The sequence below is a fragment of the Ciconia boyciana genome, chromosome 1 (assembly GCF_034638445.1).
Source record: "Ciconia boyciana chromosome 1, ASM3463844v1, whole genome shotgun sequence".
Classification (NCBI taxonomy): Eukaryota; Metazoa; Chordata; class Aves; order Ciconiiformes; family Ciconiidae; genus Ciconia; species Ciconia boyciana.
Genome location: NC_132934.1, coordinates 53,450,713 through 53,476,666, shown reverse-complemented (window position 1 = coordinate 53,476,666; position 25,954 = coordinate 53,450,713). Strand labels below are relative to the sequence as shown.

Genomic DNA, 25,954 nt, shown 5'->3' with positions numbered 1-25,954 from the left:
TACTTTGATTCAGACTTCTGTACTTCTCTATTGTGATTACTGCATGTCTTGGGCTGCTGTCAAATGATAAAAACAAAGTTCAGATTGATTAGAGATATTTTGAAGCCACTTGCAAATTACAGACTTTTAGTCTTTATATTGACAGTCAGACTGAAAGGTTAGGTGAACTTAAATTAAGTTTCACTTAAAATTTACTTTTAAACTTCAGTGATCAGTTGCCATATCTGTGAAGTTAATTTTGGTTTAGAAACACATAGCATATTTCCTCATATATTTGCAGATTTTATTTTTTTTTTAAGTTTGTCCAAGTTATAAAAAATATCCAAAGAGAAGGCTGGAAGAAGGGAAGTTGCTTTAAAAAAAACCAGCCTATATGCCTCTCTTCTCTCCCCAGATTCGTTCTTTGTTTACCAGTACCGTAGCTATCCCAATTACTTTAAATTTTCGCTCACTCTTTATTCTCTGAGCAGAGAAGATTTTAATAGTTTGATGCCTTGTTTTCCATCAAAAGACTTGAAGAAAATTCAATTACCTGTTAACTAGGCTAGAAAGAGTGAACTACCACTGTCCCAGCTGGTAGTTCACTCCTTGTTCATTTAAGAACTCCTGTCACTCTCCTAGGAAATACCTAATGTGTGTCACTTATTCCCACCATCCTCATCAGCCTTCTTTCATTTAGGTTGGTGCAGACAGGCAGAATAATTAAATAACATAAGCTGAAATGCTAATAATACTCTCATGTTCAAGGTAACCTATTCCAGGAGTAACCATTTTGACTTTTTCTGACTGTGCTTCTTTACCTTAGGTGCTTACCTAAAAATATTATGCTTTCAAGACACAAGTATTGGCTAAATACTTGTCATTTCATCTTTGTATCTTCATGAGATTTTTGAAAACTGATTAAAAAAATCATAAAAACACTTTGCACATTGAAAAAGTCCTTTTTAGGACCAATTGTAATTTGAAAATCTCATCAGAAGTTTCTGCGTTTAGAATCTTTGGTCTTCAGGATGGCTCCTTTCTTTTCCTCTTATTCTTACTCTCTTTTCTCTTCCCTTCTACCTGTCTTTTCTTTCCTATTCATTACAAAAGGAGAGCAATAAGGTGTTTGCCCACTTTTAATCAGAAAAGCTATTAAAATATTTTCATTGTAATTTCTCATTATTTTAACACTAAAAGCTTTTTTTAAAAAAATTTTTAAAAAAAAAGAAATCATCTGCCAGATTTTGTTCTGGTATCTGTTACAGTGCTGTCTGATATGTGGAGCTGCTAGTGATGCTTCTTTGCTTTTTTAAAGAGAGGAAAAAGTGACTTGTGTAAATTTCTCAGGAGACTGTGATCATTTGATTTCCAATTTATTCCAAATGAAGAATATGCTAATTAAAACAATTGTAATATTGTTTCTGCAATTATTTGTTAATTATGATTGACTTAATGAACTACTTCTGCATAGTCAGTTCTCCTGAGTGTGTTTGGTAGGTTAGACAATTTGCCGGAGCAGAACTTCATCAAAGAAAACACCGGAAGAATCAGTGTTATTTCAAAGCAAGTTGTTCCTGAACCTCCACAGGTCTGTATAGCAGCAACAGGGGGCTTGAGGCAATGCAAGGAATTGTCTTTTTCAGCAACATAATGTATACCAGTGTTAATTTTTGTACAGCTGTCAATTTAGTTGAAACATGCAGTTGTTTTGCATTCCCTTTGAATCATGAAATATTGGAACAATTCAATTCTGCTACATGACTTCTCAGCAGAAGTAGAAATACCAAAAGAGTAATAACAGGGTATTGCCAGCACATGAAAGACAGGAATCAATTATTTGATGACTTTAAAGGTTTATTAAGAAAGAATTTGTATGCCACAAATTGCCTTAAAAGTAACAGTGAGTACCAAAGCATGTAGTGCAATGGACCAACAAGGTGACTTTTCATAGAATCACAGAATCATTTAGGTTGGAAAAGACCCTTAAGATCATCGAGTCCAACCATAAAGCTAACACTGCCAAGTCCACCCCTGAAACATGTCCCTAAGTGCCACGTATACTCATCTTCTAAATACCTCCAGGGATGCTGAATCAACCACTTCCCTGAGCAGCCTGTTCCAGTGCTTGATAACACTTTCAGTGAAGAAATTTTCCCTGATATCCAATCTAAACCTCCCCTGGTGCAACTTGAGGCCATTTCCTCTCATCCTATCACTTGCTACTTGTAGAAGAGTTCTTGAATGATCAGCAGGCCTGAAGTTGAATAGATACAAGGCAATGGTTTGGGTAGCAATTTTTAGCTGGGCAGGTAGAGGCTACATTTTAGAAATACTTTGCAGGAAGATGTGTTGAGGCTTAAACACATGTGTTGAGGCTTAAACACATGTGTTAATCTGTGGAAGTGAGAGACAACTTAGCACCCAAGTTACAGAACAATGCACGTGAGCAAACAGTAGGTCTGCTCTTTCCTACTTTGTTTGTATGTCTGACTGAGGAAGAATTTAGCCACTCTGTCAGTTTTAATAATCTCTCTTTTATTTGGGGGTAAGAAAGGGAAAGAAGGAGAGAGTGGAGAGGCAGTGTGTGTAAGGAAGCTGAGTCCAAGAGCTTAGACCTTTTTTCTGTAGTGACTGAAAACAAGTATTCCAGAAGGGACAGTTTGAAGCAGGCCACTCTCACCAAAATTACCATATACCTGCTGAGAGTGAGTCCCTTTTGAAAACAGAAACAGAGATATCCTAAAAGCTCAAAGGAGAAATGTGAACACTTTAGCTTTTGACTCTACCATCCGATACTGAGGAAGTGTTTGAAATCATTGTCTGGGAGATACTTCTATTACAAAAAATACTGAGGTTTGGAAGTTTGTTGTCTTGTGAAATGAAAGGGTAACATTTCTAAGTTTTCAGTGAGAAATGCTAAGAGAAATGTAGCACATTCTTTCACCTTACCCACACAAACCTTACAGTCAGGAACCACACCATGAATGGAAAGAACCATCTGCTTCCTGACCGACCACAGTGATCAGAACTAGAAGAATGGGGGACTGTTATACCTAAAAGGCAAATGGTGGCTCAGATACTTTCTCAGACAGTACTTGAAATGCACAAAACTCTGGTGTGGCCAATAGACAAATGCATTGCTGTGAACAGAACTTCATTGTTGTTTTCAGTACAAAGGAAGTCCAGGTATCTCCTATGGATGTCCACCTAGAGAAAGGTCCTAATGATCCACTGGATTAGGAATAAAATGATGGGTCCAAGCAGGTCCAATAGATTATGACCTCTCCAATGAAAAAAAAATTGCCATCTCTGTCATTTCCATTCTCAGTTCCCCTGATCTTTGAAGGAGGCAGGTCAGCTTACCATATTGTTTAAAATGTAAGTCTTCTAACTGTTGGTTCATTCTACAAAGATTTTGAAGGGATTCTTCTAAAGAAGAATAAAAATCTTAGATGATGGTGATCCCTTGATTATTTCTCTGCATTCATAAAAGCATCCACTTCATAGTAGCCTGTCTGAATAGCAGTCATGACTGTACAAAGCCTTTAGGAAATCTGTACTACTTTTTGCCTCTCCTCTATCCCTGCCCTTTTAGATATACAGTCCTCCTTTAAAAATGCTATCATTTTAAACTTTTGCGTATGACAGCTCATAAATACAGATTATTCCATGCAATTTTTGAGCCTTCCTAGTTGCAATTCCCTGCCCTTTGTCAGAGTTCTCTGTCTTGAGAACCCATTATGGCAAGAAGTGAAATCTTCCTCAGCTTCATATGATATTTCCAGTTGAAAATGGGAATTGGTAAACTATGAGATTGGTAAACTAAGATAGAATTCACAACTTTGTCTGCAGGAGGTATATGTTCATATATCAGCTCACCTGGTATTCGCATGGGACTTCCCTGTTCATGCAGATTCTGCCCGTCTATGTATCTACAAAACAGAATCACAGTCATCTGTTCTCTCCTCACCTGTTCCTCAGGTGAAATGTAAGCAGACTTGCTTAAACAGCAGAAATACATGTATGATAGGAAGATCAGATCTGGCTGATCTGAGTCCTTAGTTCACAGGTAAACATAATTATTGATGTCTGTTCATCAGTCTTCCTGAGTGAAACATAAGTAAATTAGAGAAGAATGAAGTAATAGTAACATTGTAGGCCGGTCTTGCTTCAGATATTTCTGGTTTAAGGACCTGATGAATTTGTTATAACCTATATTGAAGCATTTATTTCCTCTGACACTGCAGATAAGAACTAGTTATCTCTGAAAATAAGTTGCTTTCTAAATCTAAAATAACTAATTACATAGTAAGGAAGTTTCGTGTACTTATTAAAGATGTGCCAACAGCTGGATGGAGCTCTCTGGTGGGGAAGAATTTTCTACGACCTATTATTCCTGATATTCTGATCAGGCTGTTACCTGAGCAGAATTGGGGCTATTGATTATGGGCCTATAATGAGACAATTCCCACCAATATTAATGTAGTTTCTGATCACTTAGACTGACATTCTGTTTTCCTGTTTACAGTTCCTAGACTCTTAGATTATTTTATTCATGTGTTTCTGGAGGATGGCTTTGAAAACTATACTATCTTAAATCCTTTTAGCGTGGTAAATTAGTCCTCTTCATTAGACCATGCTAATATTTATTGTCATCATGCACATTATTCCACCTGTCTAATAAAATGGTATTCTCAGTAGGTGTAACATGTTTGAAAAGCAGAACCATTTGGTGCCTTAGGGTGGTATCCACCTGATGGGTTTCAGAGAGGAAAGCTGACCCTTACATTGCAGAGAAGTATCATCCTTTCATGAATGTCAGAATTCTGTGGAAGTGACTGAAGATGTTACCAGCACCTCCTTGTCATTTCACTTCTTTCATAGGTGGCCACCCCCAGATCTGGCTTCAGCTGGAGGGTTTCTGTGAGCGCTTTCTAATCCATCTCAAGCAAAATAAGCCAGATGAACTCAACTGCTCTACCCAAATTGGTACAGCTGATTTGCCCTAAGCAGATCAGAGGCCATTCTTACAAACAGCTCCGGCACTGGAGCTGTTGAATGATACCTTCTGGCTGACGAGCAGCAGGGTGGGTGGTAATGTTTTCTGTTGCCACAGCTATTCACTAAATGAAACTCTGTCCTTTAACTTTCACATGATCCTAACAGAAGATAAATCATTCAGAATTTCTACATGTAGCACTTACGTTGCATGAATTTTCCACCAGTTATGTAAGTAGGGTTTTAACTGGATTAAACTGTGCCTCTCTGCATCAAACTCTGTAGTTCAGAAACATGGATGGCAAACCCTCTGTTTCTAACCAAAAGAACTGACCTATATTTGGAGATATCAAGGAAATATCTCTGTGGGAGCTTGTGACCAGCAACTAGTTGATGATTCACGCAGTTTTTCATAACCATATTTTTATTCACCTAAGTATACAAAGCAGTCAGAGAAAAGTATTGAAATGAACTTTTCTTACCTATATCTGCTCTTTTAAGAGAAGGAGGAAGTGTCTGTAAGTTTTGGTAAAATCCAACTAACCAAGATGCTCCTTCAAATAGCCTGAAAGAGGCTGGTTTACAACTTTTGCCTCAGGCAGCTGCAGATTAACCATTTCTCTTCCCTTTTTTCAACTGGTTCTTTTAGCTCCTTAGATGCTTTTTGCTCTGTGTTAGTAAGAGAGCTTAGTGAAGTGTCATTTGTGATGGAGCCTGAAAGTTGGTAATTGTCTTCCAAGTTCACTCACTGCTCTTCCATGTCTGAACTATTGTAGTCTAATGCTTGTTTTTCCTATAACTAAATCTGAAATTCCTTTTCTGCATCGTAGTAGCTTAGTAAAGCTACACATTGACTCTCCTTGCAGTCATAGTCAATTCATACCAGGTTAATTCCATGTTCCAAACGCACATGTTTCCAAAATATCTTGAGCTGATATCTGGGGTCAGACAATGTTTCATGCTCCGTACCACTCAGGTGACCTGGCTTCTTAACTTGATGGCTAGTTTCATAGAAGTATCCAACAATCATTACTTAAAATGCTGACAAGTTTTCAGTTCCTGTCTAAGGTAAGTGTATCTGAGTCATCTGAAGTGGGGTATATGCACAGAATCGCTTCAAGGAATTATTTATTCTACAGTAATGGATTCTTTGAGATGCATTGTCTACATGGGTACCACCATCAGTACTCCTTGTCTGCTACCATTTGACCGCTAAGAAACAATTCAAGTGCCTAAACAGAGCTGTCTAGACCAATTTGGACACTCCAGATACCCTTTCTGGTCTCTAGCTACTTTCCCAGAAAGACCCAGGTTTCCAGTAAGTTGTGTGTCACGTCTGTCAGCCCTTGCAGTCACCTTGCATACCCTACTGTGCCTAAAATGGCCATCTATGTCTGTGTTTAGTCACCTGAATCTCTTCCCTTTTTTTCACAGAATCTGCTTTTAAGTACCCTGCATGTGACGTTGCTTTTTAAAGTAACTATGGTTATTTGTGAAAAGTAAACATCTTTTAGAGATTGTCAATCTGCCTAGAAAATTTAATATTCTTAGCTAAATTCTTTTGCACATAATCATGATTTTTTTTAAAGATCATTTATGTTTTGTAAATACTTTTCAAAAGAATTTATATGGTTATCCTTTCACATTTTCAACCCCCAAATAAATCATTAGGGGAAAATGAATATAAAGAATCTATTTTTTATTCCTTCACTTTCCCCACCCAGTATTTATAACAAAAAAGATTAAGTGAGTTGCAAGCTTGCTAAAAGACCATGATGTTTAGTGATTACTTTCGAAAGAGTTACATGTAAGCAATTATATAAAATTTCAGTAAATGTTCCACATAGAGTTGAAAAACTTTGCAGTTCTGGATGTAATCTTCCATGACTGCATGTACTTACATCTGGAACTGGACTGTAATTCTACAGCCAGAGGTATTTTCTAGACATTTTTAGTATTTATACACTTTCTGTCCTTATAGCTTTGTTTCTATTACCTAACAGGAAATTTTGCAAAAATTAAATGAGGCCATTTGGGCGGGGGGAGAGGGTGTCTTTATTTTACATTACTTCTTGTGAAATCACTGATTCCATTCTTGCTGGCTTTAAAACATAATTCTAAGATGAAACAAAGCATAGATGAGCTTGTATGTGGAGATGAGGAGAGGTATGTGGAATGAGGAAAGGCAAACTACTTTGTATCCCATCTTAAGTATCTTAAAAATACTGCTCAGATCAGAAATATATTCTTTACCAAGGTTAGGAAAGACAGAAGTGTATGATCAGTCCGAATGCCAGAACATGTATTTTGTATTCTTTCTGCTTTTGTCTCATGCTTGGGGAAACTGAATTGTTACTTAGGCAAATACTTCCTTCCAAATACAAGTGTTGAAATTGTTGAGCAACATCTCCATTTTAGAAACAGCATTCTGAAAATCATCCATTATTTTTCCAGTCTCTTTTGCCTTGACAGTTAGTAAGTTTTGTTCCCAGTTGGTGGAGGACTTTGTCATTCCTTCTTTTCATTTGATGTGTGAAATATCAGGAGTGGAACAATTAACAAGGTTTCATTAGAGTCTTCAACAAAAGGATATGGTTTCAAGAGCTCATCTGTCACATTCATATTGCTTTGCACTGATTTTGGTTATTAAGTGTCACCAAATTTTCCTCATCTATTACTCTTCCCTGCTGTACTACTTTGTCAAATTAACATGTACTTTCTGAGCACAGTCACAGCCCATTCAACTGCTAGCTTTCTCCTCCAAGAAGAGATTACCACAGATTTTCTCAATGCAATTATATGTGATCTTTCTGCAAATTTACATTTTGCATCAATTTCCATTCATTTCTCAGAATTTCTTATGAAAGATTGCTTGAGTGTTACAAAGAAATACTGGGTTTTTTTTCTTCTTGCTGCATGGTAGAGTTGAAATATTCTAGCAGAATTTTAGCTTGAACACGAATGTTGAATTAGTCCAGTGTTTCACCTGGGGGATGTTGAACATTATTTTATCTGCCTGAAATTTTGAGTCCATAAGCATGTTTACATGTTAGTTTTCTGAAGGATTCTTATTTTGATGAGCAGGTATAAGGCAGATTCTTGTGCTGTAAAATGTGATCGTTCATGAGAGGCTGTCTGTCATTAAGACGTCTAGGAACCATGCCTTATATAGTCACATAGAAAGAAATTCTCATGGAAACGGCATTATGGAGGTGGCAGCTGCAGCTCTGTATTTTTGTCTAGGTTGAATTTTGCAGTTAAAGATTAACCCTTTATGTGATGTGTGTAAAAGATTACATTTATGTTCCCCCTCAAATACAGAATATACCCTATGAGTTTCAAAATAAATTTCTGAAAATTTACAGGAGAGTCAATACATCTCTATAAGAGTTAAAATTAACTCTATGTGCACCAGATTACACTCCTATTGCTGAAATTTTGGGCAAGAACTATATTTGGATATTATAATGTGCTTAGAATTAGCAGTAATTACCATCTAATATAATTCCTCACTGAAAGCTTTTTCCTTCATTAGAGGCTGGCAAGCAATGTTCAGAAAACTCCATACAGAACTATCTTTCCCCTGAAATCTTTCTCATCTTCTGCAATTTCTGATGGGTGACTGTGAAACAGATGAGTAAAATGTGGACAGTGAAACTACCAAGAAGGTGGCGATAGTGAGGCAGTAAAATGCTTCAGTATACAGTCTAGTGCAGACTGCAATGTTAAGGGATTGAATTGGCACTTATGAAGCTAGTAAGAGCAAACACGTAATCCACAGAGACTTTTACTGTCATTTCTAAGGGACTGTACGGCTTTGAGAAGCTGGTAATATTGGAACCTGGGCACAGAGCCTGGAGACTGCCGACACCAACCTTGCAAACCACCTTCTGGTGGTTTCTTTAGATTTAGGAGGAAGCAGAAGGAGAAACAGCAATCTGGCTGGAGACTATTGCTCCTTTTCTGTTTTGTTGCTGGTGACAGTAGAAGCCCACATTCTTCATTAGTCGCTTAGTAATCATGTTGTTATATCTCCCACACAGGTCCATGGTACCTTACTATAACATTTACTAGAGTGAGAAAACATTGCACTGCCTCATCAAAGATATCTGCAGCCAACATACTGCCATCAAAGAGCTGGAGCTTGGTCAGAGCACCATGTTGTTTGCTGTGTAAAATAATGCCTTCCTGAATATTGCGACTTCAGTTTTTAAATACTATGGATTTTCTGTCTTACACCTTTTCTTACTGATCATCCCATTTTATGATATCACTTTGGCAATACAACCAATATCATCACTACTGAAGGTATTCTAGTGTGTCCAAAGCAATCTTTACCATGCAAATAAGATGACTTCTTTGCTTACCATCCTTCTATGAGAAGGTACTCTCCAAATATTACTCAGCTGTGACTGTTAGTTTTATCAGTCAACTGAGTGTGTGGAAAAGGGAGTTGAGAATACATTTTTGGGCAGATATTACACATGTGCAGAGTGTGCTGCTAAAAGCGTCTTTCTGGATCAAATGAAAACAGAACTTGAATTGATTTATAGTGCAGGTGTCACAATACAGTTGTACCATAGCTATAGAACAAATTTCTAGTGGATTTTTATTGTACATGAGAAAGTTGTGCCGTGGCAACAGTAGTGCCTGTTAAAGATGTAAGTCTGTCTTTATAATTTATCTATTACAGCTCTTTTCATTACTATTATTAACAACTGTTATTCTCCTGAATGTACTTTAGTTTTGAACAGGGAATCTCTTGAGATACAAATGTGAATAAGCTGATTTCCGACTTTACATGAATGCAAAATTCACCGTATTTACAACGCTCCTGATTTTCTTAATGTGCTCTGTAATCTTGGAGTCAGATTCAGAAAATAGGTATGTGAGTTTGATGAAGCATCTGTAAATTATAACTCTCAAATACTGATAGTGAGAAATGGTATTCCACAGAGTTCTATAAATGTACCACAAGCAACTGTGCTGGGGTGCACCAGTGTGTAAATAAATAGCTGATTGAATTGCAATCTCTTGCCTAAATGCCAGTTTGGTTCTATATAAACTGGTGATAATAGCAATATGTATATGTGGCTTTGAGATTGTGGCAAAACTGAATTTATTTATAGTTCCAAATGTAAATGTTTTTCATGCAACATAGATATGGCAGTATCACAGTGATTCTCAAAAGTAATCCACTCAGATGGGTAAGCTATTTGTGCACTTGTAATAACACTAAAGATCTGTAGAAATGACATCTGTTTATGTTTTGGTATTTAGGATACTATTTAAATGTAAAAAGATAAGGTGGTAAGAAAAGCAGTAACTGTTGAGGAAGCAAGTTCTCTTTCTGTAGGCCTTTTTTTAAGATTACAAAAAGAAATGTTCTTGCAAAAATAAAAAAATAATAATTTATCATAAGCAGAAAACTTCTCTCCATTGGGATTCAATCCAAGAGCTTGAACTTCACCTGTTCTCTCTCCCTGGTATTCTCATGCTCTTTCTTAAAGTCCATTCTCAGAAGACTTATTCAAAAGCCCATGAGAAATCAAAACTGGTATCATTAACTTACTGTTCACTGAGTATAGACCTATACAATATAATTGTATATCATATAGTTTCTTACTGCAGTTAAGTTGGTTGAAACAAATAAAAATAAAGCATCTAATGACAAGGTTCAAAAGCATATGATAAAGTTAGGGGATAGAACACAATAGGAATGGAGAGTCTGAATTTCTCAGAAATATCAGTAGATTTAAGATTAATTCTAACCACACAGGACATTGATCGTGAGTACAGACAACTTAATGGAAGGATTTTTTTCAATGCACGGTAGTATTCAAAACAACAAGAATAATTTTGATATGTTTAAAACCAGACAGAAAATAATATATAAAATATCACATTTTGTGCATCACTACTAAGCCTTAGAAGAAATATTGATGTCAGTATCAGTTGTCTTAAAATTTATGGCAGAAATATGCAACAATAAAAAAAGGCACCAATCTCAGATATGGATAATTATTAAAAGCTAAGGAAGGATTTTTTTTTTTAAGTAAAGTTGCCTATTTTAGCAAGGATACAGAAGAAGCATTATATTATCCTGTTTAGAGTTTTTCATACTTTAAGTTCTTAAGATTGAGATCTTTGACATTCATATGAGCAATGAAGACATGTGGTTGCAGTTTTAGATATGGTGCAGTTTGAAGAGGTTATTTAATATATCATGCTTCAGGTCTTAGGTCAACAAATACTGACTTGGAATAAGGAAGAAAAGCATACTCTGGCAAATTATTTTATGACTATTGCATGGATTATTTTTTTCCTTCTATGATTTCTTTAGAACAATGCAGTGAGTGGTAGGCTACTATACTATTTAGAGCAGTGGTATAGTCCCTCTCTGTACTTTCATTATTGTCTGAACATAAAAGTATTAGGCATTAACTGCATTAGGAAACTAAAATAATAATGCAAGTCTGTATTAAAAGAGCATTAGGCTTAACAGTTATCAATTCAAAAGTCAAAAGATTCAGAATTGTAAATGCATCATTGAAGTGCTGGTTAGAAGGGATGTCTGGAGGTTATCTAGTCCATCCTCCTGTTTGGAGCAGGACTGTCATCATCAGATCAGACATGACTTTTCCTAGCCAGGTCTTGAAAATCTCCAAGGATGAAGATACCACCTCTCTGGATAACCTGTTCTAGGGCTGCAGTGCAGCACGCAATGCTGCTTGCTTCTTAACCTTTATCACGACCACATACTATTTTTTCCTGACAACCCCAGTCTTTTTCATTGCTCAATATAGATGTGGTTTGCATTGCTCAAAATCATGTGGTGAAGAAATCACAGCTATGAGATCTTTGCTTCCTTTATCATATAATTAACAAAGCTCTTAGTTAAAGCAAAAGGTTTCAAATAAAAGTTTTGTTTAGCAGTATAAATGTAGCAAAGATATTAGTAAAGATAATGTAGATATTAGTGAAATCCTTGCAATCCAGGTGTCTGTAAGCTTTTCATTTTCCTGATTTATTCTTTGTTCTTACTTTGTCCTGACAAAAACATTTATCTCTTAAGTTCAATAGACAACTGTTAAGACTCATCTCGGGAACAGCAGAATAGAATTCAGTTCATGATTAAGACATCTAAATGTAGGTATCTGAACGCAAACTGGATGTCATTTCCCATTATAGTCATTGGCAGTCTAGTCAATACAGTTAACAGAGTACACGGAGTGATTCAGCTGACTAGCCACAACATACAGTGAGTGGCATTACTCTCTAGGATCCCTTGACTTTATCAACCTGATCTCTGAGTATGGTGGGAGCTTACATACTTCTTACCTATGTAGATATGTAAAATGAGATGTCTTAATCTGGAGCTGAATCCCAGCTACTGAGTTTTTCATGTAAGGGAAAAACACCAAAGTCAAACATTATTTGCATAATTTATTTTTAATTTTAAGTTCACCTTCAAAATTGCAGACATACAATTAATTCAGCAACTTTCAGAAGTCAAAGAAAGTGAGAATGTCCCATGTCCTCCTTTTCCCCTGCTTTTTCCCCCCCAAACCAACTTTTCTGGCATTATTGATTCCTTAAGCTCTATCACATCCCACATTCAACCTTTCGCCATAACACCCCACATCTTTTTAGTTGCAAAATGTCTTAAATGTATATTCTAGTCAGTTGTTTCCCAAAGAAGAAAAGTATATTTTCTTAGGTTACACTCCTAATCTTGATTAGAATTTTGTCCTGATATTTTAACAAATGAGAAAAACACATAATTTTACACTTTAAAGCTGCTGACTAGTAAAAGAGCTGGTGGTGTTTTGACGTACACACCAAAATCTTTCTTCTATCATTCATATAATCAAATACTGCCTCCTTTTAGAAGTGATATTTTGAGATTTGTGGGGGTTTTTTTTACAAGCAGATATTTTAGCAAATAGGAGGAAATTGTTAAATTTCTTTGCAAATTACGACATGATGCTGTGTTTGATTCCTTCTGGTAGCTAGTGCTGTGCATACAGTTCTGCAATTAGAGTCTACATATGAACATACAACTTCTAGCAGGAATGAGATTAATGTATTTATCTTTAATGAAGTAGTTACAGAGATGCAACTGTTAGTGGGGACACAGTTATTCTGAGTAGAATATACAAAATTAATGCCATGTGGATAGAGTGATGTTATCCACACCAACACTTTAAAGGAGGCAGCACAGGTAGAAAAAGGTCTCCTAGTCCTTACAGCAACAGGCATAAAAAGAGCTATAAATTTTTAATAATCCATTCTGAACTGTGCCAAAAAGTGCATTTTTTCTGTAGTTCCTTTTTTGTGTGTGTGTGCTAAATTGCATATAAAACTTGTTTCAAAAAGACTTGATTTCCTATTCTTTTTTCCCAATGGTTACTATTACTCTGAATCTATTCTCAAAAGTTCCCAGAAATAAAAACAACACTCAGATCTATTCTTTAGAGACTGTCAGTAAAAAGGCATCATAGTGTAAATTCACTATTATTATAATGACTATAAAAAGAAAAATTACTAACAATACTCCTGACAATACTGGTTCTTCACGTGTTTTTTACTACCTATAAAGTTACTAGCTAATTCATCATACTAAGCTATATAATTTGTACACATTTCAACTCAATAACAAATTAAAAGAGACACCATCAAGTTGATGGAATAGCAATGACCTCTTTTATTTTATAAATTTGTTTCTTCCTGGAATTTATGTGTAGCACTGAGTGGTTTTGGCTGTTTTTCAACCAGTTGGGATAAAATAGTCAAGTTTAAGGAGAGAATTGTTTTTTAAGAGACTAATAAATCAGTTCATGGCATAAGTATATTTTGTTTCTGTACATAAGAAAGAACCAAGCAGCACACAAAAGTCATTTTGCAGAGAGTAAGGGTTTTGTTGTTCTCAGTATTTTATCACCATGTTTTTTTACAAGGTACTCTCTCATTTCAGAGCATCTTTGCCAGGGAGAAACATCCACTGAAAGTGAGCTTCCTGAAGGACACCCCGCTGAACAGTTTGCAGGTTTACTTCATGGATCATCACCTGCATGTGACCCACCTGATAATCCACTCCAGCTGTACAGCAAAGCAAACCAGTGCAGTGGTCCACTAGACAAAAGCATTTTGAGCAAGGGCACAGTGCAGCAGATACAGCTACGGAAAGAAAGCAACACTGATCCTCCTGTTAAGAAAAAAAAGCCACCAGTTGTAAACAGAACCATATTTCATACTAAAACTAAACCAGTAGAAAATCATACGTTGGTTGGCACATCAACAAGGATAAGTGAACAATGGGTTATTACTACTGGGGGATTTGTGGAGCGAGCATGCACGCTTGGGAGAATACGATCTTTACCAAAGACTTTGCTTGAAATGCATTTGTGCAAAAATGTTTCAAAATCTGATTCTAATCTTATCACCCATCCACCAAATGACAAAAAAGCAAGAAGCAACTGGAGTGAACCCACACCAAACCAACAGTGCTCCAAAGGGAATTCGGAGAGAACGCCTTCCTTCACATCAGAATGGGAAGAAGTACGTTTTTTCATTTTTAAGTACAAGCAAATATATGGTATTGTGAAAATGCTGTTATTGTTTTCAGTTTCAGAGATGAAATAAAAAGTGAATCTTGCACACTGCAAATCCTCAGAGAGTATGTTATAGTGTAACGCATGGTAGTTTGACAGCTGGCACAAAATGCAATGCATTTCTGTTCAAAATGCTGCACACTTAATGAAGTCTGTTGTTTCCATAGTGAATGAAGTTAACCAGAAGTAATTCTACAGTTTGTTATGACATTGAAATTATTTTCTACTAAGCCCTCACCACTGACACTAATAAAATTGATAAAATTCTTTGTAGCTATGCCCATTATTTACATATTTGCTAATTCTTTCCCACCATGGCAAAGCCCGCCAGCAAGAGACAAGAAAATGGCAGGAATGAAGAGTCTGAGATTTTTAGGTTGATTATGCATTCTACAAACCCTCCCTATATAACATATCCTCTAACTGGCATGTAGCCTGTGTACAGAATGCTTGGCATATACCTGACTCGTGTGAAGTGGGAATACACTTATAGCTACAATGAATTCAGGACTATGAAAAGAAATGTCCACACTGAGTATGTAATGCACGTGCTTGCTCATACAAGAGACTTTATTTTAGTTTCACAAATAGGTTTAAAATCGTTTTTAAACATCTTATTTTTAATTTTTTTTTTTCTCCTGTGCTGAATTTCAAGAATGTAAATGATTCTTCATAGACACAAAAGTTCCCATCTTACTGATGTAAATTAAGAGTGGGAAATGTTTAGATCTTTACTGCTATTATAGAGAAGCAAGCATTTCTCTTTAAAATGACTGCTGTGAGGAAATGCATGTACTCCAGAGTGCCATTTTATTTCAGAAAGAACCCAGAGCTTGTTTGTGTGATTGGTTATTTTTCTAGAAAAAGGTTTCCAGCTCATGTAAATGTCTGATTTGATAGGGCATCTGAAGATAGTTTTTGTTGTAGAGGAGATACTTTCTCAGTGCAAAGGTACTTAGGATCAGGTTCTGATCTTAATAACTTGGATACATTGTTATGAAATCCCAAAACGAGTCAGGTCCAAGTTTGCCTTTTTAGGGGGACATCAAGTTTGATTGTTCTTAAGAGTAAGAAAAATGTAGTTTATAAACCAAAAAAATAAAAAAGGTGTGAATTCTAAATCTGCAGATTCTGACATAATTTCCAGATTCTCTCCTGTCGCCAGTGACTAATACATACTTTTTAAAAAGAAGACAGTTTTCCTAATAGTCCTAAAATTAACCTCACTAAAAGCTGGTTCTCTGTGTCTGCCTTCTTAGACAACACTAGCTTTTTGATTCACTTTTTGTTTTGTCCTGTTCTTATGGAAAATAAAATAGGTATAATAGTTTTGACATAGTAAGTTCAATGTAATTTAGAAATGTGCAAATGAGTTTTGGGATCAATGTAGTGCTGTTTCACAAACAATATCATTCTGCGGTGTGTGGGGACACAGCTACATTTCATATCTATTCAGTGGTCTTGGGGTGGACGGAAAAAAGGGAGCTAGGAAATTATATTACTTTTATATTAATATTACTGCTTAAATAGACCTCTAGTGGTTCACAGTTATCATCAAATGAAACGAGCCTATAAAATTAAAATCCATTCCGTCATATACTTTAATATATGCATTTTTCTCCTTTGTATTTGTATACTGAAATATGACAAAGTAGTTTCAAAGAATGAGATATACCTAGATGACCAGAGTCATCAGTATGAAAGGAACTGTTCTGTAGAAAAAGAAATACTAGTCTCAAGCTTTAGCTTAGCTTTTGCTAGCGTACACATGTTGCAAAATAAAAATCAAAATGGAGAAATTAGTTTTCTACCTTTGATTTTTGCATTTTGCAATCTTGATTGTTGTCTTCCTAATGAGAGTAGTAATGCTATAAATTTATGCATGAAAAACTAAAATAAAATAACAAAGATGGGGTCCATCAATTGTTTTCACTGTTCTCTCTTTTGTAGATTGATAAAATCATGAGTTCAATAGATGCTGGAATTAATACTGGACTGGGGGAGATGAATGATCACACTACAAGTAAGGAAAAACAACTAACTATTGTTTAATTTTGACTTAACTGTCTATAGGGAAACTGTGGATAAGTTATTGCTAAGTAACCCACTGTGTTGAAATCATTTGTAGGTATTTGAATAACCATGAACAGAATCAATGTTGTTTACTGTTAGAGATGCATTAGGCCCAGTATCCTGGAGCTGTTACTTTAAATAGCATATTGGAGTCATTAATGTTGTTTTTAAATCTTACCAGAAAAAAATATTCCATTAATGTCTTTGTACTGAAGCTTTTCTACTAGGGGGATATTTTCCAATCTTTTTCAGCTGAGTTTTTGTTTGGAATGATGGGACCTTGAGTATATATAATCCAATAGCTGCTGACACTTTTTAAAGCATTATATTATCTGATGCTGCTTCGAGCAAACATTTGGCACAGGGCTGAAAATGTTGCTGACAGCCAGTGACTGGTGTTAGCAATGACAGGAAAATTTGCAAACCTTCCCTACCATGGTGAATTCTAAGAACTCTAAGTCATGACTAGCCTGTTGGTACGTCAGCATAAACCTATGCAACTGTGCTGATAAGAATTTTGAAAGTATTTTACTATGTCTTCTTCCTAACTCGTGGAAAGAAAACTGACTTGTATGTCTGAATAATTTGGTCTTGAGGCAGAGCTATGTTAACTCACTTGTACTGGTACATCCCTGCTAGCAATTGCATGCCATTACTTGGGTTTATGTATTGGGCAGGAGACTATGTATCTTATAGCTTAAAATTTAAAAAAAAAAAAGTACTTTAACAGCCGTTCATTTCATGGAGCATTATATCTGTACAGGATGAAACTGTGTCTTATCAATTAAATAGAGTTGACACAGCTATTTTAACAGGAGCTGGACAGTGAGAAGGGAATCTAGGAAAAAGAGAAAATAACTGATTTGAATACAAATATAATTGCAGATAAAACAAGCAGATTCAGATTGTTTTTTCATAAAAGAGTAAGGGGCAATATCATGAAAAGTGCTAGGCATGTTGTCGTGGCAGGATATTTTTTCTTTCTGAAACTTGCAGTGTTGGAAAGGAGAATTATTCATAGAGAAACTCTAGGTTAGGAGATAGTTAATAATTTCTGAAGATACTATAAGTAATTCAGGATTTGCTGCTTATTATTTTTTATCATGGTAGTACACAGGCACCAAATGCAAAATCGGGCATCCATTAAGAAGTTGCACAGCAAGTAAGAGCTATGAAAAGGAGACAAAAGCAACAGTATGCGTACGCAAATTTGCATAACTTAGTGATGTGCAACTACTACTCTGTCCCTTCCTATGACTGACCATTGCTTTTCTTTTTCTACTTTATTCTTTTTAAGATCAGAAAATATTTCTCAACTCCTGTCATCAGCCATTTTGTGGCTTCTACTGCATGCATTATTTTTCTTAGCATTCAAAGTGGCATTTGGTTCTTCAGCTCTTTCGGTTGGCAGGAGATCTACTCTTTTCTTTGCTTCGTCTTTTCCCAGAGGGGACTCTGAGTCCCAACTTTTTTTCTATTCGATGTGCAGCTTCCTGCAAGCCAACATTTTTTTTTTCTGTCAATTCCTTAATGGTCTTTATCTAGTTTAGAATGATAATCTGATTTTGCGCTTAATGAAGAAATCAAGCTATATACTCTTAATCAAAATACAACTACTTTTCTTTAAATTTAATCAATTTTGCTGCACATGCAGACTGCAATAAAGACATTTCTTTCTGTTATAGAGCTGGCTATATGCATCTTCACATGTATGTTTTCCACTTTTCATTCCTTTATGCCTTTTCCAGATTCAGTCAAACACAGTTTAGGCAGCAAAGCAAAGGGAAATATTATAATATCAAATGCATTAAATGCATTATAACAAACATTTTATATTTCAAGTATATTCTTATTTTTTTATTAATGAAATTATAAAATAGGGTTATGTAGCAGAAAATAAGGAGTCTTTATTTCTCACTATTCACAGACTGGAGTAACCAATCAAGTGGAGCCTTATTACAGTGATATTTATATATTTAACAACAAATTTTACTTGACTTAAGATTTTAGCTTGTGTTAATTACCACTTATTAACTACCACAAGGCAATACACAGGTTTTTCTTACTGATAATACAACCTAAGAGATTTTTTGATAGGCCTTTGGCCCCAACGAAGGGGTTGCTTTGAAGTTTTCTGCGGCAAATCAGCTTTTTGTGTGTGTGCTTCTTCTATTTAAGCTCCTATAGTTTATTGGCAAGAAGCATCTCAGGTGCCCCAGTGTTCCTCAGAGGTACCTCACATAGCCCCTGTCTAATTAGTTACAGATGCTGGCATTGTCTGGATCCCTATGTGTTTTACTTAGGGTTTTATCTGCCCAAGTGTTGTAGTACTGAGGACCTAAATTCCATCTCAGAACTTCTCATTCACCTTCTCTCTTCTCCTTCCTGGCTCTGTGCTAAGCATAACTCAGCCAAATGTAAAGATCTGGCCTATGCCTAGAAATAAAAATTAAGTAGTATGGTATCAGGTAATATAATTTTGAAATACTTCGTCAGTTTATATATAAATATATGAGTTTCGTTAGTTTTACTTGAATGTATTTGCGTCCAGCTCTGGAGCCCTCAGCACAGAAGACATGGACCTGTTGGAGCAGGTCCAGAGGAGGGCCATGAAGATGATCAGAGGGATGGAACACCTCTCCTGTGAAGAAAGGCTGAGAGAGTTGGGGTTGTTCAGCCTGGGGAAGGGAAGGCTCCAGGGAGACCTTATTGCAGCCTTTCAGTACTTAGAGGGGGCCTATAAGAAAGATGGGGACAAACTTTTTAGCAGGGCCTGTTGCGATAGGACAAGGGGTAATGGTTTTAAACTAAAAGAGGGTAGATTCAGACTAGATGGTAAGGAAGAAATTTTTTACAGTGAGGGTGGTGAAACATTGGAACAAGTTGTCCAGAGAGGTGTTAGATGCCCCATGCCTGGGAACATCAAGGTCAGATTGGACGGGGTTCTGAGCAACCTGATCTAGTTGAAGATGTCCCTGCTCATTGCAGGGGAGTTGGACTAGATGACCTTTAAAGGTCCCTTCTGACCCAAACCATTCTATGATTCTATGATTCTATTATTCTGTATCTGTAAAAAAGATTATACAGGAGAGATTAAAAATAATGTATTTAATGTTCAGAGTGTACAAGTCAGAGAGATTTCTCTTAGTGTTGAACGGAAAGCATCTAGATTATTGAGCACTACATTCAGGAAACTTCCCTTTTCTTGTCTAATAACTTTTTAGCAAACTAAAGTTTGCTAAAGTTTTAGTTTAAATTAGCAAAATTTAAACTTTAAAATTAGCTTAATTTAGCAAAATTTAGTTTGCTAAATTTTACTAAAGTTTTAGGAAACTTTAGTAAAATTTCTGATAATACTGGTGAGCAAATGTAGATTGATATGGCATCCTTCATTTTACTATTTACTTAGTCCTATACTTCATATTATACTTCAGGTTTTTTATGGACTGTTAGTAAAAACAAAAGAATATTAAATTCAAGCAGAAATATTCTTAATTTAGCAGAAATATTCTTAATCTACCAGGCATGAAGGGCTTTTTATACTACATAGTTATCTCATTCTTAATGAAAAACATTTGAGAGGAAATACGTCATACACTGATAATTCAATAGCTATATTTAAAATTAGACAATGATGACATCTTGTGATAAAATCTTTGAATGAATTTACAGGAACTTTGGCCTGTATTATCCTATTGGTGAAATCTGGAAAGACTTCTTTTAGATCTCCAGGAGAATCTTTTAAGAAGCAATTAGAGGAGCAGTGAAAGGAGAGAATCAAAACAGGCTGAGTATGGTCATGAGGACTTCATCCACAGCATGCATTTGGAAACAAAAAAATTAAAGCAGAGCTTTCAGTTTGGTAGCAGTACCAGTAGTGGAGGAGTAAGCTTGAAACTACAGAGAGGAAGATGGCTGCCAATGTCCTCTGAGGGCATGTAGCATTCAACATCTGAATAGCTTACCACTGAAATTAAAAGCAGGAGTGCTGACCAAGGAGCAAGTAAGAACTAATCTCAATGATAACAGACAAAAAAACCACTACCCCAAGGAGTAAAAAACCTCTATTACCAAGAGGAAATAAAAGGTGGTGCTGTCTAGTGACCTTCTTCTACTCAAAGTGATGTGGAGACATCTGCACCACCTGGCACTTACATTATGGCTGGTGTGTTTCTTCACAAGAGTCCAAATTTGCCAAGCTGCAAAGGATTCTACTGATCTCTAGCATATTATAAAGAATACTAATGATACTGCCAAGAATGATCCTAAGCAAATCAAAAGTGCTTATAAGGCTCTGTGGCAATGGATAAAGAAGTTGAAGATCCAAGAGATATTGTCTCTCCTCTCCCATCCAAGTCAAGCATCAGTCAGATACACCCTAATAAATATAGCTACATGGCTTCTATTCTGAGAGAAGAGAACTTTAAATTAAGGACCATGTGGCAAGGACAAAAATCTTAATTTTAAATAATGCAAATTGGACATAGGTCTAACCCCTGAGAAAGATAGGATTATTTAAAACAGGATTAAAGAAGTGACTAGACACAGAGTCATGGGTCAGTTTGCCAGGTATCTTAGCTGTTTGTATACTAATGGCAGAAGAAAGAGGAACAGAGAACAATTAACAGAAGAATTAATGAGGAATAGACAAGAATTAATTGAAGATTATGACAAAATTGGCATTGTAGAGAATTTATCATATATATTACACTAGTCGTCCAGTCATGTAGAGGATATAACTTCTTCAGTAAGAAGGGAAGAAGAGAGGAAATGTTGGCTTGTATTTCAAAAATATGATGGTTGCTTTGAGATCTCGAAAATAGGATTAGTTAGAGCTGTTAAATATCTGTTGGTATCCAGGAAAGCAGAAAAGAACATGGTTGTTCTTGGTACGTATCCAAAGCCATTGGACTTGATAGTAATGGGAGATTTTAGTTACCACAGCACTTGTTGGGAAAGAAATTACACTGACAGACTGCCTAGGAAAAAGAAGTCTCACAAGAAGGTAGAAGTCAATAAATTCAGATAATTTATTTAAAAAAATCTCTAGGGTGCAAGTTAAAGAGGAATCTGTGGGTTCTTCAACAGAACACTACTAAAGACCATAGTACAAGCTTCACCAATGTGAAGAAAAGAAAGTGTAAAAGACTAGCTTGGCTAAATTGTCATCTTTTCTTTCACCTTAGCCATAATGAGAAAAATTTCTCTATTTACTAAGCATGGTAGAATAACACACGTGTGTAGAGACAAGTCAGAAGTGCCAAAGCACTCAGTGAGATGCAACTAGCAAGAGAAATGAAGATTTAATATAACATAATTATATTAGTACATTAATAGGGAGAAGAAGAACAAAGAAATCTTTGGCACCTAAGAGAGGTACTGCAGGAAAGGTAAAGCTGCTCATAGTGGGTGCGGAGAAGGCAAAAACATACAATGACTTTTTATCACACACTTACTGAAAAGGTCACCAGTGAGCATATGACATGCACAGCTAATCCTAGGGCTAGAACCTCAATTGTAGATAAGGAAAGAATAGATTATATAGGTTAGGTATCTTAAAATTGATTTAATGAACTTCATTTTGTGTTACATAACTGTCGGAAAAATTTAGACCTGTTAGTGGGTTTCTGTGAGAATTCTTGGAGGATGGATGAGGTACCAACAGACTAAAAGAGAATGATGTAGAACTTATCTTTAAAGGGGGAAAGGAAGGAGAATGTGGGGAATTATTTTCAATTCATAGAAAAGTTGCTGAACAGATAAACTACTTAAAGTAGCTAGAAAATAGCAAAGAAATAAGTAAGAGACAACATGGATTTGCCAAGAGCAAACCTATTAAAGCAATCTAATTCCCTGCTAGGAGAGGATATCAGATTTTGTAGGTAAGGAAAGAGCAGTAGATGCCCAGTATTTGGACTTCAGTTAAGGTTTTGACATTGTCTCATGTGTTTTTCTTGTAAGGAAATTAAGGAAACATGGGCTTGATGAAAATAACGGTAGGTCAGACAGATGGATCTTATTCTTAGATGGATCTTATTCTTAGTGTCTAAACTCAGACTTCTGCAGTGTAGACTGCATTGAGTACGTCCGAGCCACTGATACTGTTAGATATAAGCAGGCACTTCTTCGGTATCATTCATCATATCTAAATGTCTGAAGCATGGCAAATGGTACTTGAAGTATCTATAAAGGGAGCTAGAGGACCTCCTCAGATGTAGCTGTCTAAAACTAGCTGAAATTAATCTCCCTCTCTTCTCCCCAGGACAAAATTATAAAGGCAATATAGTGAAGCATCCAAATAGATTATTAGGGAGATTATAACCTCTGTTACATTCAGCAGCATCTTAAAGACTTCTGGATATTTGCCAGAATTAAAAAAATAATGGTTGGGTATAACTGACCTTGGCTTGAGTCAGTTGAATGGAATAGGCCACTGTTTTAAGTAACTTTTAGTCTATTTTGTAATGATTCTGTGACTACTGTGGTAACATGATTTAGATGGAACCTGTCTACAAGGTAGAGTTTAATAAATGGAACAGCTGTCTTTTTTTTGGCATAGTAGATACTTACACTGATTAGTAACATACATTTCGCAAAGGATTTAGAAAAGATAATATGTTTAAATATCAGCCATCTGCACTTCTCTGGTAAAAAGAAGAAACACTTCAATTTCATATTTTCTTTGCCTAATTATAAACAATTTTTTCTACAATAAAAAAGCCTTTAAAGGCACGCATAGCAGTATTTCTGTGTTAGTTGGAGCTCAGTAGCTGTTCAGAGGTGTGTGATTCAGAGTTTACTTACATTTGCAAGTCACTTGAAAGGGAATAATCAAGAAATAATCTACTTCAGAGATAATTTTTTTTTTAACATGGTAACGGGTATCATATCATCATCATGATTAAAGTAGGAATTGTTTCAAGTCAGAGCAATTAAAATAATGACAAGGAAAATAATTGTTGAAGGTCACTCCATATCAAAATAATCTACAGTCAGTTTAGGACTGAGCTGGGCTTTTGAGAGTACCACTTCTGTCAAATATGTTCTAGCACATGGAGAGTGATTTACAATTTTATAATTCTGCTAATCATTAATTCTTTTTTGGATGCTATCCATAAATGCACTATCCAGTTTTTGTGTGCATACAAGTGCATTGTAATCAGAATTTCTTTGGTCAGCTGAGCATGTATCTATCCTTGAGTACCCTCATTTTTCTACCTAGAGGCATACAGGGTACAGTTTCCTGAATTATCCTTCAGTTTCTTGATCTACAATTTTGGCTTGGAACATAATATACTGACAAGCCTTTTTCGTAGAGCTGAAATAAGCAAATTTCTTATTACATTTAGCAAGTTTGGATTTTAGAAAGCTTATTTGTTGACCTTTTGTGAGAACAGTGCCTTTCCCTATGTTTGGAGGTAATCCTAGCATCACATTCAGCATCTATGTCGAAGTATCGATATCAAGGCTCCAAGCTTTGCTCACTGAGGCTACCTGAGTGAGTGCCTTTCAAAGATTAATGGTGCTTGTTACTGGAAGAGGTGTATGCAACAGAATTATGCCATATAAAAAAATCACTTTCAAGGGACCTAGCAAATCTTTTGAAATATTTACTTTAGCAGTATGTATTATCATGTCTACAACTTCAGAGACGCATGAGTTGGCTCTTCTAGAGCTACTTGGAAACCAGAAGGACTCTGGAACACTGACAGCTATGCCTGAGTGGACTCCACGTGAGACATATCTCATTTGAAAGTAGCAGAGCTGCAGATGGGTTTTGCTGTATTCAGAATAAACCCTACAACTCCAGTTTACATCAATTTTTTCCACAAGCAAGACTTTATTGCTTCTGGATGTTCCCACTACATATGCATGTTTCTATGTCATGTAGTACATATTCAATGCCAAGGCAGTAGGTCATGGAGCAGTGTATTAGAATACATTTTGTAGTGTATTTTCTGCTCTTTCATATTGGGATGAAAGTTGTAGGCAGTCATCATACAAAAGTTATTTTCTTTGTTTATATTGCCTTCTCTACTGACATGACCAAGGCTATTATTATCAATGACTCCTTCGCAGTGTGGGGAAAATTGCAAGAAATTTTGCTCTTCAGATTTGTGAGGGACATGAGTTTGAGCACAAAGGTTGGGAAAGTAAGCAGACATGACTTCAGCAGACTAGGAAAAGATTGAATCAGGTGGGGCCACAGCCAGAAAAGCTGAATGAGAGGAAGTAAGAGTTCACGTTATGCCCTGTACTGCTGTAGCATGTAATGGAAATTGTGCAGACCTTTGACTGCCAGAAGCTACATGCTCAGTTTCATCTCTTTCTTCCATCTGTTCCACTGCCACTACTCAGACATGAAGCATTCATCTTCCCTAGTATGGTTCTGCCTATAGAAGCTAAAATTTCACTCAGAAGAAGTCAAACTTTCTTTTAACAAATGAAGCCTTGTTAGGCTGGCCCTTTTCTGTTTGCTGCCATATGGTTGCAGTTTTGGCAAAGTGGTCTTCCTCCAAAGCTGTTAATATCCTCACTCCTCCAAGGGCAGAAAACAGATAAAATATAAGTACTTAATTAAGGCAGAATTTTAATTAGATATGTGTAGGCATGTTGGCATAAGGCAGTTTTCACAGTGGTAAGTTATATGCTTGAAAGTATATAATTATAATTTGGTGTCTGTTTTGCAGCAGTTACTTCCCCTTTTTAAATCTCTGTGTGGTTAAACTAAGCACTTTGATAAAGTGGATTTAATTCATAGATTTTAATAAAATGAGCCATGCACCCTCTCACAAAGTGGGAGACCTCTTAAGCTTACAGTTTTGAACCCACTACTCTAATTTTGCAATAGCCAACCGCAACAACCAGACTGTGAAATAAGGATAACATCACTTCCCTCCCAACTCCCACCTTCCCATTGAAGCCAATATGCTGTGCAAAAAGACCGAAATATCTGTAGCATCATAAAGAGGAAAAAAAAGAAAAGGCAGAGGGAACCTGACTCTGTAGCTGATAGAAGAGGGACCCAATGAGAGGACACAGCTCCAGCAGCTGGTCTCTGCTCCCAGTGGTGTCTGATGCCTCCTCGATAGGAAATGCATATGCAGTTTGAAATTTTTAAACTGCAAGTCTGTGAACTCTTTACCATCAGTTATAGGACTGCACTGTAGGGAACAGAGCCACACATTTGGGTTTGATTCTGCACTTCCTTGTATCTTACTAACAACTGCAAAGTGAATGTGGAATTTTAAGTCACAATGGCAGAACTGCTGAGGGGAATTCATGCA

At 36.2% G+C, this 25,954-nt stretch overlaps 1 protein-coding gene across 4 annotated transcripts in view; it reads left to right on the top strand.

The window, feature by feature from the left end:
* ANKS1B (ankyrin repeat and sterile alpha motif domain containing 1B) overlaps window positions 1-25,954 on the top strand; it is a 448,570-nt gene that overhangs the window by 208,733 nt on the left and 213,883 nt on the right. For all 4 annotated transcript variants that reach the window (XM_072866003.1, XM_072865996.1, XM_072866022.1 and 1 more), the window contains 2 exons: window positions 13,958-14,541; window positions 16,545-16,617. In XM_072866003.1, the coding sequence (XP_072722104.1) occupies window positions 13,958-14,541; window positions 16,545-16,617 (657 nt within the window). The remainder of the gene's footprint in view (window positions 1-13,957; window positions 14,542-16,544; window positions 16,618-25,954) is intronic.